The 15,931-nt window shown below is 47.4% G+C and overlaps 1 protein-coding gene across 1 annotated transcript in view; it reads left to right on the forward strand.

Moving 5' to 3' along the window:
• Positions 1 to 22: 22 nt before the first annotated feature.
• TOP3A (DNA topoisomerase III alpha) overlaps positions 23 to 15,931 on the forward strand; it is a 30,501-nt gene continuing 14,592 nt past the window's right edge. Inside the window, exons 1-11 of the mRNA XM_032431750.1 lie at positions 23 to 460; positions 4,123 to 4,182; positions 5,102 to 5,175; positions 6,030 to 6,105; positions 7,066 to 7,174; positions 8,197 to 8,340; positions 8,496 to 8,666; positions 8,934 to 9,034; positions 10,921 to 10,995; positions 12,260 to 12,342; positions 14,665 to 14,872. Coding sequence (XP_032287641.1) covers positions 281 to 460; positions 4,123 to 4,182; positions 5,102 to 5,175; positions 6,030 to 6,105; positions 7,066 to 7,174; positions 8,197 to 8,340; positions 8,496 to 8,666; positions 8,934 to 9,034; positions 10,921 to 10,995; positions 12,260 to 12,342; positions 14,665 to 14,872 — 1,281 coding nt within the window. The 5' untranslated portion in view covers positions 23 to 280. The remainder of the gene's footprint in view (positions 461 to 4,122; positions 4,183 to 5,101; positions 5,176 to 6,029; positions 6,106 to 7,065; positions 7,175 to 8,196; positions 8,341 to 8,495; positions 8,667 to 8,933; positions 9,035 to 10,920; positions 10,996 to 12,259; positions 12,343 to 14,664; positions 14,873 to 15,931) is intronic.

A 15,931-nucleotide genomic window follows, 5' to 3' on the forward strand; every position in this document is an offset into this window, starting at 1 on the left:
TCGCGGTCATGTGGCGCTCGCGCGGGGCGGATGTAGCTCGAGAAGGCGGGCGGAAGCGGGACGCCTGCGGTGCGGGATTCCCGGCAGAGGCAGCGGGTGCAAAGCCCGGCGGGCTGAGGGGAGGTGACGGGCCGCGGGAAGGTGACGGGCCGCGGGGAGGTGGCGCTGGCGGCTCCCGGAGGCCCCAGTTCCCTTAGGACGGGGGCCAGGTGGACCTCACCTCTGGCTTCTCCAGCATGCGTGGGCACCCGGGGGGCGGCTGCGGGCGCGGGGCCTAGGGATGATCTTCCCGGTCGCCCGCTGCGCGCTCCGCTGGCTGAAACGGCCGGGAGCCCGCACCTTGTCCCGCGCTGCCATGGAGGTGGCCTTCCGAGGCGTGCGGAAAATTCTCTGTGTGGCCGAGAAAAACGACGCGGCCAAGGGGATCGCCGACCTGCTGTCCAACGGTCGCATGAGGCGGGTAAGGAGGCGTATTTCCGATCAGCTGTGCGGGTGAGGGAGCTGTCCCGATCCCCCAGCGGGACGGCGAGGCGCGCGCTGGGAATACACACGGAGGCCACTTCTCTCGCTTCTGGGTCATTGCATTGGCTTCCTGTCTCTTCCGAAAGATAGGCATGCAAAAGTATAGTGAGACGTTTCACCCGTGTTCTTGAAAACCTTGGCTCCTCCTCGTCCACAGCAGCGGTTCCCAAACTTGTCTGATGATCGGAACCACCTGGGGCACCGGCTGTTCTGTGGGTCTGGGGTGAGATCAGAGAAGTCTGTATTTTAACATTAGTCCCTGTGATTCGAAAACTCATTTGTTGGGAACCACTGACCAAAGTCTTTTAAGTTGGTAGTCAGGCTCTGTCCGAGCGTTCCCAGCTAACAAGCTCTCCCCATCTCTGTCGCATCCCCCGCGTTCTGCAGCCGCACTGACTTTGCACTCTGTGAACGCATATTGATGGGGCAGTACTGCCTAGGGTTTGGGATTAGAGCGAACATCAGCCCTATTCCTACTGGTACAAACTCCAAGAAACAGGCAAGTAAGGGATGAGAATGTGTCCTAGACACACTGGAGGTGCAAAGGAAGGGGAAGGTAAAAGATTTTGTGTAAGAGTTGGCACGGAGGCAGCAAGAACTGTTCAGGAAAATCTGTCAAATTAAAGTGGATCGTGAAATGGTTTTCTGGAGGCCATTTCTAAGAGTATGGGGAAGAAGTTCCCTGCCCTTTTTTCTTTAAAGATTCCCAAGGTCCTTAGACCTCCATTTCTAGCTCCTGGATAGTGGGAGCAAGAGCTGATGTGTTGTAGAGTGCAGGCCTCTGACCCCTCACATGGAAAACTCCAGTAGCTTTCTCCCTAGCCTTTCACTCTTGAAATTCTCCATTACCAAAGTGACTTTATAAAACACAGATACGACCCCAGTAATCCCCCACTTAAAACCTACATTGTTTATTTCAATTGATGCAGAAAACGAAATTGATAAAAATTTAATCCCCTTCATGATAAAAGGCATTTTTGAAAATCCCATTACTAACTTTAGCTGGAGGGTGAAAGACTGAAAGCTTGTCCTCTGAGATCAGGAATGAGACAAGATTGCCTATTTTCCCCATTGCTATCCCAAATTACCAGAAGTTCTAGCTAAAGGAATTAGGCAAGAAAAATAAATCTAAATTGGAAAGAATTAAAAATATGTCTATCTGCAGGACGCCTGGGTGGCTCAGTCGGTTAAGCATCTGCCTTCAGCCCAGGTCATGACGCCACGGTCCTGGGATGGTGTCCCACAGCGGCTCTCTGCTCCGCGGGGCGTCTGCTTGTCCCTTCCCCACTGCCCCTCCTCCCTTCTCATGTGCTCTCTCTTTCTCTCAAATAAATAAAATCTTTGAAAAAAATATGTCTGTTTGCAGACAACATGATCTTATAGAATAGAAATCCTAAAGAAGTCACAAAAGACCATTAGTGCTAATAAACTCGGCAAAGTTGCAGGATACAAGATGTACGCACACAAATTAGTAGCAATGAACAATTGGAAAGAAAATTAAGAGAACAGTTCCATTTACGATAGCATTCAGAAGCACATTGAAAACTACAACCTTCTACGTGTGTACAGTTTTTTCATGGTTTTATTTTTTATATTCGGAAAGAGAAATCTTAATGAATCCTGCTATACATTTAACAGCAGCAGTGTGACAGTTCCTACAGAGTGCTTAGAGAAGGAACTTGTTTTGTTTGTTTTTTTAATAGAGTGGACAACACTGCAAAAGAGATCACAAAAGCTACATTCTTGGTCTACCAGGTTGTTTTTGTTTTTGTTTTTGTTTTTCTTTCTCCAGACTCCAGAACTACTATATTTTGGGAGCATCCACTTTCCCTGAGCACCTCACGCAAATGGGGAATCGTACATAATTGTGCGCCATCCTCAGATGGGACTTGTAGGGGGGCAAGTTTGAAATGTCAGGAAAAACATTTCACATCCTCGAGGCTACCACTGGGAGAGGAGACCACCTGGAAGAGCCCTGTTGTGGGGTCACACGCGTGTTATCAGACAAGTTATTTATCTTTTTTTTTTTTTTTAAAGATTTTATTTATTTGACAGAGCACAAGCAGACGGAGAGAGAGGGAGAAGCAGGTTCCCTGCTGAGCAAGGAGCCTGATGTGGGACTCGATCCCAGGACCCTGGGATCATGACCTGGGCCGAAGGCAGCCGCTTAACCGACTGAGCCACCCAGGCGTCCCAGACAAGTTATTTATCTTGAAAAGTATATCTAAAACAGTGGTTTTCAGACTGCGTTCCCAAGAGACCCAAGGGACAGTGAATGTGCACCTCAGGAGTCCCTTGGGGCTGGGCTGGGGAGAGGTTGAGTAAGCCGACTTCAGCCTTGTTATATATCAGGGTCCATATTGGTGTTTGTTTGGGAAGGCTTCAGAGCTTTCTTAAAAAGTCAGAAACCATTTTCTCGAAAAAAAAGTTGCTGACACTGCTTCTCATAAAAAAAAGTCGGAAACTACTGATTAGACAGTTTCTATTCTCTATTACTAGAAGGGCTTAACTAGCAAGTGGAGTTTGTACAGAGGAATTTCTTTTCTTGGCGATATTGGCAACCAGTGAACTCTTAAGTATGAGATACTAAAATAAAATCCCTCTTAAAATTTGTCATTATGGGGGCGCCTGGGTGGCTCAGTCGGTTGGGCATCTGCCTTCAGCTCGGGTGGTGATCTCGGGGTCCTCGGATCGAGCCCTGTGTCTGGCTCTGCACTCAGTGGGGAGTCTGCTTGAGGATTCTCTCTCCCTGTGCCCCTTCCCCTGCTCATTTGTTCTCTCTCAAATAAAATCTTTTTTAAAAAAAAATCATCCATATGCCTCAAAGAGAACCTTATTTACTATTCCACTCAGAAAAATTGTCTTTGTGAGACGGAGGAAGACTCTTCTCGACACTGACCCTTCTCTTGGCCCTTGAACATTTCTCCAGTTCCCAGTTGGCCATTTTCTTGTCTTCTGTGTAGTGTTGGTGCAAAACTCACATGTGTAACTACATTTAATGTCCCTATGGAGAAAAGTGGGACCTACTCAGAGAGGGTCTTATTCATCCATGATTACAAGCTAAGGCATTGCTTTATAGACTGGGTTCCAGTTCTGACTGGGGCTCGTAGCGTTACTGGATTTTAGAGCCAGGGGAGAACCCAGAGGTAAATTTATTCAAAAATAAATTGATGTTCAGAAAAGTGAACGACTTGCCTGTGTTCACAGTTGACAGGTACAATTGTACAGCCAGAAAGTAGTAAAAGTATATGGGGAAGAAGGAGAAAATTGTCAAGAGAATTATGTCCTAATCCTTCTTCTGCCTTTAATTTGTGACGTGACCTTGGACACATCCATTCTCATCCATGAAAAGATGTTATATTAGCCGACCTCAAGGTTACCTTCCAGCATAGAAACTCCATGGACTCTACCAATTGTGTGCTTGTAACTATTTCGAGGAGCCACTTGATAAATGGTCTTAGTAATATAGCCTAGTTTTTGGCTTTAGGAAATACTGTTACTTTTCAATATTATCGCTTACCAGTGTTCTGCTTCATCTTTAGGCTGAGGAATCCTTTGTTTTCAACGTAATCGATCAATTGTATTTTTGTTTTGTTATAGAGGGAAGGATTTTCAAAATTCAACAAGATCTATGAATTTGATTATCATCTATATGGCCAGGTAGGTGTCTTTTAGATCCGTGGGCCATTTTGGGGTACGTTCCTGGAGTTTTTCGTTATGGCTATAAAAAGAGCAGCTGTTTACTACATGTCGTCCCTAAACTCCTTGCATCTTGAGTTATTCGATCCAGAAGAATGAGCCTGGCCACTGTAGAATAAGTCACAATCTTTTAAGAATAACGATTGTTAAGACCTAAAGATCCCTGATGACAGGCAACCATTTTATAATTTATAAGGAAGTCACTTTTTAGTTAAATGTGGTCCCATCTCTTTATAACAAGAAAGAAGCAAATACATAAGAGTTTGAGGAAACTTTAAATCCCATCAAAGGCATCATGGTGCTAGAATCAGAAAGGTGATTGTATTACTATGGCATTTGGCTTCAAGGAGACATATTTATGTTCATTTCTTCCTGATCAACTAGGTTTGGTTTTATTTTTTTACAGCCTTTTTTTTAAGAGCCATTTTAGGTTTTTAGAGCAAAATTGAGAGGGCGGTAGAGAGATTTCCTATAGAACCCCTGCCCCCCCCCACACACATATACACACCACTGACCCCCACCCCCACCCCCACCCCATGATCAACATCACTCACCAGAGTGATATATTTGTACAGTCGAACCTACACTGGCACATCATAAGCAGCCAAAGTCCATACTTTACATTAGGGTTACCTCTTGGTATTGTATGTTCTCCGGGTTTGGACAAAAGTATAACATGTATCCATCATTCTAACACCATGCGGAGTATTCCCACTGCCGCTAAAGTCCTCTGTGTTCCATCTGTTCATTCCTCCCCACCTCCCCCCAAGCCCCTGGCAACCCCTTTTTTTTTTCCTTAATAGAAGTTTCTCCCTTTTATTTGGATGATCTGGCAAAATATAATTTCTAGAAGACTAATGTGAATTTTGTTATCATTCAGAATGTTACCATGATAATGACTTCAGTTTCTGGACATTTGCTGGCCCATGATTTCCAGATGCAGTTTCGCAAATGGTCAGTACAATTCCTGGGGGAAGAACTTTCTGATTATTACAGTAAGTTGTGAAATGCTACAGGAATTTTGAGGCATGTTGATCTCACTGTAGAGCTTACAATACTCAGGCGACTGTCTCGGTCCATTCGGACTGCTGTAACAAAATGTCATCAACTCGAGGGGCTCATGAACGACAGAAATTTATTTCTCCCAGTTCTGGCTGCTGGAAGTAGGAGATCAGGGTGCCGACACGGTCAGGTGAAGAGCTCTCTTCCCCGTTGTACTCTGCTGACCTCTCACTGTGTCCTCACCTTGTGGCAGGACTTAGGGAGCTCTGTGAGGCCTCTTTTATAAGAATGGGATTTTATAAATCCCGTTCATGAGGTAGCACCACCCTTGTGACAGAATCACCTGTGAGAGTCTCTCCCTTCTAACCCCGTCACATTGGTGTTAGGGTTCCAACATGTGCATTTTGAGGGGACGAAAACCATAGAGACCACAGCAGTGACCTAAGATCAACTGAACCATTGTGAATTTTTGCCCTACGTTTAGAATAAACCACCACTCTGAAGTGTATTTCCCTTAAAATAGCCAGACCTATTTCACGTAGTCCTTGGGTTACATTTATCCTGTTGCAGACATGAATGAAAGAGTCCCAGAATTTCTTCTTGGCCACTCCTGTTGTCACAGAAAGCAGGAAGGGCTTTGTACAGAGGGTCGTAGCCTTGCTTTTAATTCTCTGGCGTTTTCATGTGGGACTTTTTCTGTTGGGGATCCATCTGTGAGCACACTGGAGCAATTTTTTCTCATTAAAATGGGGGACTTTCCATCCTGTGCTGAGGTTGGATATGTTGTGTTTTCATTTCTTTTCTAGGCAGAGCTGCAATCCCCTTGTCCTCTTTGAAGCAGAAATTGAAAAGTACTGCCCAGAGAATTTTGTAGACATCAAGGTAGGATGTTTTGGAAGACATGCGGCACTGGAGTTGAGCAGCTTCCGAGTACAAAATAATTGAACTGTGATTCCTGTGTTCTGAATGCATTAGAATTTAGAGATCAAGTTTCCCACCACACTTAGTACCATGATTTTATTTATTTTTTAACATACTTTTTAAAGATTTTATTTCTCTTAGAGAGAGAGAATGTGAGTGGGGGGAGGGGTAGAGGAAGACAGAGAATTCCAAGCAGACTCCACGATAAGCGTGGAGCCCAGCTCAGGGCTCGATTCCACAACCCTGAGATCACAACCTGAACCAAAGGTCGGACGCTCAACCGACTGAGCCACCCAGGCGTCCCAGTACCATGCTTTTAAAAATTACTCCCACTCGTCATATAAATGAGGCCATTTAAACTAAGTAGCCAAGGAACTAAAGTAAGCTTTTTTGTAAGTAGTGGTTGTTTAAATCCTAGGGATAATATTGTTAAGTTATTAATCCTAGATTCAGCCCTAATTAACATGGAGAGACGACAAAGTGTAAAGGGTCATTTGACAGCAAGTTATGAGTTCTCAAGCAGTCAGGGCACCTATAATTAGTTCACTGCTAACTGGGAAGCCTTCTTGGGGGCAAAACTCAATTTAGGGATTTTTTTTTTTTTTTTTGGACCAGTTCATTAGCAGAGCCATGAGAGTTACAAGTATGTGTTAGAACTGAGTTTCAGGTTTCATCAGACTAGGGTAGTTGTATTAAACCCTCAGGCTTCTAGAAGCTCACTTACAGGTCTGTGATTCTAAGCTGGAGGATTGTACTAGTGGCCTTGGCATCCTTAGAGGTGGTAAGAGCGGTTTCCCAGATCTCTCCTTCTCGCCAAGTTGCCATATTCCAAGAACATCACTAGTCTTCAGTCAGATCTCTTTAGCGGAGAGGTGTCAAGCATTTGTGCTCTCCCTGCTCTTTCCCCGCTGGGAATTTCAGAAAACTCTGGAACGAGAGACTCGGCAGTGCCAGGCCCTGGTGATCTGGACCGACTGTGATAGAGAAGGTGAAAATATCGGGTTTGAAATTATCCACGTATGCAGGGCCGGTAAGTGCTGTGGCTTCTGAGTTTCTGTAGTTTGGGACCACAGAAGTAGATGGTTCCCCTGTGCGAACGGGCCGTGGCTGCGTTCCTCCCCAGAGAGTCTCCCCCCTGGATCCATCAGTTCTCCCCAGCTCTGTGTCCTGGAGCAAGTTACTAAACCCTCGGGAGCCTCAGCTTTCTGGAAGGTCAGGCCAGTCTGACACAGCTGTTAGGGCTGCATAAGGACTAAATGAGTTAACGGTGGCACAGACCGTGTAGCCTAGGGCTTGTGACGTGTTAGGTCCAAGTACACGGCCAGCTCCTCGAGAGCAGGGACTTTGTATATCCTCTTTCTTTACGTATTGAATATTTCTAAGAGAACGTATACACGACATACGTGCAGTGCGAAGAATAATTCTAGAATGTCGTGTTTGTTTGTCTGCTGTGTTCTTTGTACAGTGCCGGGATGTTAACACATACTTGTTGAAATGAATTTAAATGACTCGAACAGGGCTAATGACTTCAGGTAACTTAGAGGAAGTGAGGCGTGGCCCATCCTCAGGCTTCAGAGAGTGGACGGCTTCCGTTTTCCCAAAGTGTGTTTGTGTTGAAAGCTGTAATGACTCCTGGGAATTTAAGCACATTAACTTTCAGGGACAGTGTTCGTGTCCTGTGTTGTTTCCATGCCAGGACGTAAAATTCCCCCATAGGATCTTTCCATTGACAACGTTTTTATTTTCCATAAGTGTCTAAGAGAGCAAGTGAGATTAGGATCTTGAGAGGCTCACCAAGAGAATAGCTGAGATTCACTTGAATCCCTAAAATTCATACCACTGTTATTTCTGACAACACTAAATTTAGCGGTTATAGTGAAGTTTTCCTCTTAGGTGGCTAGGCATGCTGTTTATTTAACCTAATCAGAAAATTGGGTGCCTCACAGCGTCTTGAGATGGTTTTCCTTCCATTCAGGGTGGTTTAAGAAAAATGGGCCCTTTATGCTGGGACGGCAATATGATTTGACTTTGACCTTGGTGATTCTTGCACAGTGAAGCCCAGTCTGCCGGTGCTGAGAGCCCGTTTCTCTGAGATCACCCCCCGAGCCGTCCGGGCGGCCTGTGAAAACCTGACCGAGCCCGATCAGAGAGTGAGCGATGCCGTGGACGTGAGGCAGGAGCTGGACCTGAGGATTGGTGAGCCACCGGTGAACTCCTGGGCACCCATGTGGCACACTGGGTGTTGGGTTACAGAACTGAGAATGACGTTCGTGTGTAAGTACGTGCAGCTAGCTTTGATCTTACGGTCCACCACTTTCTCCTTCCTTCTTCCTTCGTCCCTCACTTTCTAGGAGCTGCCTTCACTAGGTTCCAAACCCTGAGGCTTCAGAGGATTTTTCCAGAAGTGTTGGCAGAGCAGCTGATCAGTTACGGCAGCTGCCAGTTCCCGACCCTGGGGTTCGTGGTGGAGAGGTTCAAAGCCATTCAGGCTTTTGTGCCAGAAATCTTCCACAAAATTAAAGGTAAGGCTGAGGGAGTTTATGGTGTGGAGTCCAAGGGCCTGGGAAGAACCGGGAGCGTAAATGGCACTAACTAACTTTTTCAGCCTTGCTGTCCTTCCTCCCACCCCATTACAAGGTTCAGAATCCACTTAGTTTTCTTAGGGACCCAAAATATTCCCAAAGCAATATTTCATATCCCTTTGGACTTCCACTGCAATATACTTTCTCCTCTCTGTCCTATCATATGGCTTCCGTGAGTCACGGCCTTCCCGTTTGTCCCCAATACAGTAACTCATGACCACAAAGATGGAGTCGTAGATTTCAACTGGAAAAGGCATCGTCTCTTTAACCACACGGCTTGTCTTGTCCTCTACCAGCTGTGCATGGAGGTAAGAAATATTTGGAGTTTTAATGATCTGGGAAAACCGTTCTGTAGGTTCCCAAGCCAGTCCTTCTCTGTTAGGGGAGGTGATCCTGCTCCATTTTCCTTCTGAACCATAGCTTTCCGCTTGCATCTCAGTTATCATTTTTGGGGAACCAATAAGACCGGAACTCCATGAAAACAACGCTCAACAATCTGAAAGTAAAGGGTCTGTAGACCTTTTAGATGAAGTCAGGAACTGTAAGAACTGTATGGCTTCAGTCTGTCCCTGCAGCAGAATGCTGTCACCGGAGATAAAGCGGGATCTTCTAGACCAGTCTAGAACAGTAGACTTCTAGAGCGGGAAGGAGTTTAGACAGCATCTGGTCCAGCCTCCTCTTCCACTGGTCGGATGAGGAGATCTAGAGAGAAGAAAGTCACAAATGAACAAGTGAATTTCATACGGGGACTGATGCCAGGAAGTAAAAGGGTAAAGGAACAGAAACCTGCCTTGGGGGCGGGGGGGCAGGGAACGGGAATGTTCTAGATGGGGTGGTCAGGGAAGGCCTCTCACGGTGACCTCTGAGTGAAGGTCAGGGTGATTAGCAGGAGGCAGCCAGCCACAGGAGAGCCTGGGGGAAGCATGGATCAGGAGAGCGCAGCACGTCAGAGGGCCACGGGCCGGTCAGTGGCCGAGTTGCGACCCTCGGACCGATCGTCCACACAGTGGTGCTCAAGGAAAGCTCAGAGATCTCTACTTCGATGGGTCATGTGTGCCCCTGGCCGAAGGCCCCAGGCAGGTTTATTAGTGATTTGGGAAGGGGGATGGTAACTTGTGAGCAGCTGCTACAGTGCCAGACAGTCTTACGTGATTTTATTCAGTCCTCCTGGTGCCGTGAAGGTGGTGATGCTGTCCCCACCTTACAGGCGATGTGGGAGGAAGTTAAGTAACTTGTGCACAGACTCTCTGGAGCTAATGAGGAGCAGAGCACAGCTGGATCCCCGTGTATGTGACTATCCAGCCCCTTCTGCAGACCACACTGCCTCCCAGGAGTCACTCTCCCCACTGCTCCACCCTTTGACCCTAGAGGTCACGCAACCACCGGCATGTCTGTGACACTGCACATTTATCTGTTAATAAAAGAGAGCTGTCCCTTTTCTACTTCGCTAGAATGTGGTGCAGGAAAGCCTGGAAAGTTGGATACTTCTGCGTTCCTTGTAAAGAGCACCTGGAGCCAACTCCCATTTGCGGAGAGAAATGTGGATTTTGAAATACAAACGTCCTCATCAACAAATCAGTTAGACTGAGTTCTTTGTCCGTTTATAGTCTCTTAAAAGTTTGAAGTTGGGCAGGGCGCCTGGCAGCCTCAGTCGGTTAAGCATCCGGCTCTTGATTTCAGCTCAGGTCATGATCTCAGGGTTGTGAGATCGAGCCCCACGTCGGGGTCCACGCTGGACATGGAGCCTGCTTAAGATTCTCTCTGTCTCCCTCTGCCCCTCCCTACCCTGCTCTCTGTCTCAAAAAAAGAAAAGAAAAAGTGTGAAGTCAGTCTTAAGATTGAGTTCTCCAGCTTGTAGTGTATAATTTCTCCTATTTCTGACTTGGTATTATCCTGAATTAAAAAAAAAAAAATGTACACCGCACGTGTAGATGGGAAGCGGTTTTTCAGAGATGCACAGGCTGTTGTGAGTGCTTATGAAGTTGCCCCTCAAAGCCTTGGTTTGAGCGGGAAGGTGGTGATGTCTCCACCACACTGTGGGCTACAAGCCGACCTCACTCGAGGTCCTCTCCCAGCCGGAGCAGGGACCTCTGCTGATGGTGTCGTCCAGAATGGTGAGCTGAGGCTGCCACAGGAATGTTGGAGAAGGTGCACCAACAGGTTACTATGGCCTCTGCTTTTTCTGGCTTTCTAGGATCCCAGGGCAACCGTGGTGGAGGTCAGGTCTAAGGCAAAGAGCAAGTGGAGGCCTCAAGCGTTGGACACTGTGGTATGTTCCAGAAGAGTGCGCCAGGTGCTCAGGAGCACTGACTTTCTGTGGTGGGGACCCGGCTTCTGCGGCAGATAGTGGCCCCGTGGCAGGAAACATCACCCTTTACGGGGCCATGTAGGAAAGTGCTTGGGAAGAAAAAAGCCCCGAAACAGGGCCTGCTTAGTCTTCTAATGCTGGGGTTTGGTTTGTTTGTTTGTTTGTAAGTTAATAAATGCAGTATAGCTGCTTTGTGTGGGGTTTGGGAAGCACAAAGAGGAAGACACATCACCCCTCACCTTGCCAGCCTTACACAATCTCTGATACAATCGGAGTGTCTTCCTATTTTTTTCATGCGCGTGTATTTTACATTGTTGTAATTGGAATAGGTTGTTTTTTCCACCCGAGCATTTTTTTTAATGTTTCTGCATAATCTGTATACACATCATTTTTAAAGATCTGCATTAATAGCCTACTTTAAAGGGAACAGAGTTTTTCAAATTTTTAGACCCAGGAAGAGCCATCCCCGTTGGACATAACTTGGAGTTAACTACCTTGGGGCGGGGGGTGCCCCTTCCCAAAGACCACTTTGCAGGAAAATTCAGAGTATAGTTTCTGTCGGGATTCACTCTAGAGATTGAACATACAGAGCAAGCAGGCTAAGAGAAACATGCAGGGACTGGTGGGCAGTGTATTCTTTATCTGTGGTGTGGCATGGTGTGTGTATGTGTGGTTGGATTGACAAGGGGAGAGTTATGGATTGATTTCCTATAACAGACATAAGTGTATTATTCCTCACGGGTTAAGTATGCTTTCACATACAGCCATCATCACTGGTGGAATGTCACCAAGGGGAAGGACAGCCAGTTATCTCCCAGGAGTTCTTGAAGAATGGTATTCGTCATCCAGGAGAAGTTACTAGGGCCCGGGTGGTGTTCCCAAAGTGCGGTTCCCAGACTGCCTGTATTAGAATCTGTGTATTAGCTGGCTTGTTGAAAAATGCTGATTTCTGGCCTCTATCCCAGCCCTCTTCTGTCAGGAAAACCCCAATGCTCAGGGCCCGGGAGTCTGTTGCCTCCCTGGGTGAGTCTTGCTTCTGCCCATCAGATCTACCCCGTCCCTGCCCGGCAGGCCCAGAAAGCTTTCCTCAGCACAGTCTTTCCCCCTCTGTGTGACAGCAGCTGGAGTGACAGGGGCCAGACATTTGTGAAGATGAGTTGTGTGGCCGTGCTGTGCCCTCTGACTCCTGCACTACGCCCTAACTTGCCTGTGACACGTTTAACAGGAGCTTGAGAAGCTGGCTTCTCGAAAGTTGAGAATAAATGCTAAAGAAACCATGAGGATTGCCGAAAAGCTCTACACTCAAGGGTAAATATTCCACATTTGGGAATAGAATTCAGTGCATCTTTGTCAGGGTGAAATACTTTATTTATTTATTTTTAGAGAGGGGGGTGCAGAGGGAGAGCGAGAATCTTTTTTTTTTTTTTTTTAAGATTTTATTTATTTATTTGACAGAGACACAGCAAGAGAGGGAACACACACAAAGGGAGTGGGAGAGGGAGAAGCAGGCTTCTCGAAGAGCAGGGAGTCCGGTGTGGGGCTCGATCCCAGGACCCTGGGATCATGACCTGAGCCAAAGGCAGACACTTAACGACTGAGCCACCCAGGCGCCCCAGGAGAGCAAGAATCTTTTTTTTTTTTTTTTAAAGGTTTTATTTATTTATTTATTAGAGAGAGAGAATGAGAGAGAGAGAGAGCATGAGAGCGGGGAGGGTCAGAGGGAGAAGCAGACTCCCCGCCGAGCAGGGAGCCCGATGTGGGACTCGATCCTGAGACTCCAGGATCATGACCTGAGCTGAAGGCAGTCGCTTAACCAACTGAGCCACCCAGGTGCCCCAGAGAGCGAGAATCTTAAGCAGGCTTCACACTCAGCATGGAGCCCAACGCGGGGCTCAATCTCACACCCCTGAGATGATGATCTGAGCCAAAATCAAGAGTGAGACACTTAACTGACTGAGCCACCAGGCGCCCCATTTTATTTTATTTTTTTAAAAGGATTTTATTTTTAAGGAATCTCTACGCCCAACATGGGGCTCGAACTCACAACCCCAAGATCAAGAGTCACACAGTCACCCACTGAGCCAGCCAGGGGCCCCAGGGTAAAACATTTTAGAGCTTATGGGAAAATACAGACTGTCTAGACATCACCTGAACTCTGAAGTAAAAGAATTTTGACACTTTCTTTTCTTTTCTTTTCTTTTTTTAAGATTTTATTTATTTATTTGACAAAGAGAGACACAGCGAGAGAGGGAACACAAGAAGGGAGAGTGGGACAGGGAGAAGCAGGCTTCCCGCCAAGCAGGGAGCCCGATGTGGGGCTCGATCCTAGGACCCTGGGATCATGACCCAAGTCGAAGGCAGATGCTCAACGACTGAGCCACCCAGGCGCCCCAACGCTCACTTTTCTGATACGGAAAAGGCATTTCAAAATCACTTCCTAAAATAAGAGCCCATAGAGTGAATTCACATCCCACTGTTGACCTCTCAGCAGCTGCCCCCAGGGCCTTGGCAGGTGGCACACAGCACCTTTGGGAGTCGTTTGCCATCGTAAACCATCCAGGGACAGTGTGGTCCACACAACTAGTGTGGCAGCCGCTCACCACAGGGGACTGTTGAACACTTGAAATTTGGGATGTACTGTAAGTGTAAAATATGCACTGGGTTTTGAAGACTTGTATGGAAACAAGAATGTAAATTATCTCATTAATGCTGTTTAAGTGGCCAATAAAAAAATGTTAAATTACATGGAGGGTCCACATTATGGTTTATTAGGCAGCATTATTTTTTCTTTGTTTTTTTTTTTTTTTTTTTTTTTTTTTTTTTTTAAAGATTTTATTTATTTATTTGAGAGAGAGAATGAGAGACAGAGAGCATGAGAGGGAGGAGGGTCAGAGGGAGAAGCAGACTCCCTGCCGAGCAGGGAGCCCGATGCGGGACTCGATCCCGGGACTCCAGGATCATGACCTGAGCTGAAGGCAGTCGCTTAACCAACTGAGCCACCCAGGCGCCCTCTTTGTTTTTTTTTTAAACATTTATTTTTTAATTTTTTTTCAAGATTTTATTTACTTATTTGAGAGAGAGAGAGAGGGCCGAGCGGAGGGGCAGAGGGAAAAGCAGATTCCCTGCTGAGCAGGGAGCCCAACCTGGAACTTGATCCCGGGGCCCTGAGATCATGACCTGAGCCGAAGGCAGATGCTTAACTGATGGAGCCACCCAGGTGCCCCCCAGCATTATTCTTTCTGTGCTCGAAGCGAAGTCACAGAAGCAGGCTCCGTTGCCACTGTCAAGGCCGTGGGGGTCACTGGCAGAGCGACGAGGGATTGGGCCGGGGCTGTGTCCCCGGCCACACAGGTGCTGGCAGGCCTAGCGGGAGTGTGTCCCGCCCCGTGCTGCCCCCTCACTTACGCTCTGGCTTCTCGGAGCATCTCAGCCAGCGAGCCTGCCGTTGCTCACCCCATTGTGGGTCCCATGTGAGAACCTTCCTCAGCAGAGGGAAACTAGGTTGCCTTCCATTGAGCCGGCTAAGGCAGATGGGGCAGGACAGGTGTCTCCGGGGGTTTCCAGTCTAATTCAGCGGTTTCTAGAGCAATTAAAGCAATTTCTTTTCCTCTTTGTTTGCCTTTGTTCTAGGTACATCAGCTATCCTCGTACTGAAACAAACATCTTCCCCAAAGACTTGAACCTCACCATGCTGGTGGAGCAGCAGACCCTGGATCCACGCTGGGGGGCCTTCGCCCAGAGCATTCTAGAGCGGGGTGGCCCCACTCCACGCAACGGGAACAAGTCTGACCAAGCTCACCCTCCCATCCACCCCACCAAATACACCGACAGCTTGCAGGTCGGTTTCCCTAACCCCGCCTCCTGGAACCCAGGGGAAAGCGAGGGGTCAGTAGCACTTGATTGTACTCTGCGGGCTCTTACTTTAGGAACTAAGTGATTTTGAAATAGCCCTTACATTTTAGCAAAGAGATGTCAGTGTCAAAATTCTCTTGCTTCACCATCCTGCTTGGCTTCCACGAGCCCCCTCCCGCCCCCCAGGTTGGGTCTACTCTGTGCAGCCCCACTTCCCGCTCTGTCAGACCCTCCACACCTGGCGGGGCAGTTCACCTTCCCTGTGCCTTTGCCCAGCCCCCATGGGGCCTCCCCAGACTGGACCGGGTTCCATTGCCGTCCTGAGGCGGTGACACCCTGACACTGGCCTCCTGTCGCGGTCCAGGGGCGGCAGGGCTTTGAGGCAGCCCTGAGAAAGCTCAGGCATCTCACCTGCTCCCGCCCTTGCTCAGCTGGGGGATGCACTCCGTGAGGCCAAGCTGGTTGGGCTTGTTTGCAGGCTTATTGCAAAGCTGAATCCGGTCTGGTCTTTGTTTCCTTCTTTTATTAATACATATGTTCTTCTCTGGTTTTAAATGTGATATGTGTTCGTTTTAGACAATTTAGGAAATTCAGAAGATTATAAGGAAGAAACATTTGCCGTTTCCTCATATGCTGAAATATTTTCAAGTACGACACTTAATGATCGCGTACATATACCATAATTTATTTTGCCAAATGTGTTTTTTAAGAACAAATTGCCCCCAACTTTCTGAGACGTGATGACAGTTAACGTTTGTGTCTGTGTCTGTGTGGACCTCCCATTATTTCCTTGGGATCCGTTCTTAGAAGGAGAATTACTGGCCGTGAGTATGAGTGTCTTAGGGGCTTTTGACAGATCGAGGCTCACTAGACCCTTGATTACTTACCTGGTAGAAAATCACCGCGAACCCTGGGAGCCGGGGCTGCCGGCCACAGCTTTCCGTGTCTTGTACACAAGGGGTCTCTTGTTAGCTGTTACGCTTTTACCTCGTTTTCTCCTTCGGCTGGGTTTACGTCAGAAAACATCGAGCATGTTTGCCTGGCA

This window comes from Phoca vitulina, unplaced genomic scaffold (assembly GCF_004348235.1).
Source record: "Phoca vitulina isolate PV1807 unplaced genomic scaffold, GSC_HSeal_1.0 scaffold47, whole genome shotgun sequence".
In the NCBI taxonomy this organism is placed as follows: Eukaryota; Metazoa; Chordata; class Mammalia; order Carnivora; family Phocidae; genus Phoca; species Phoca vitulina.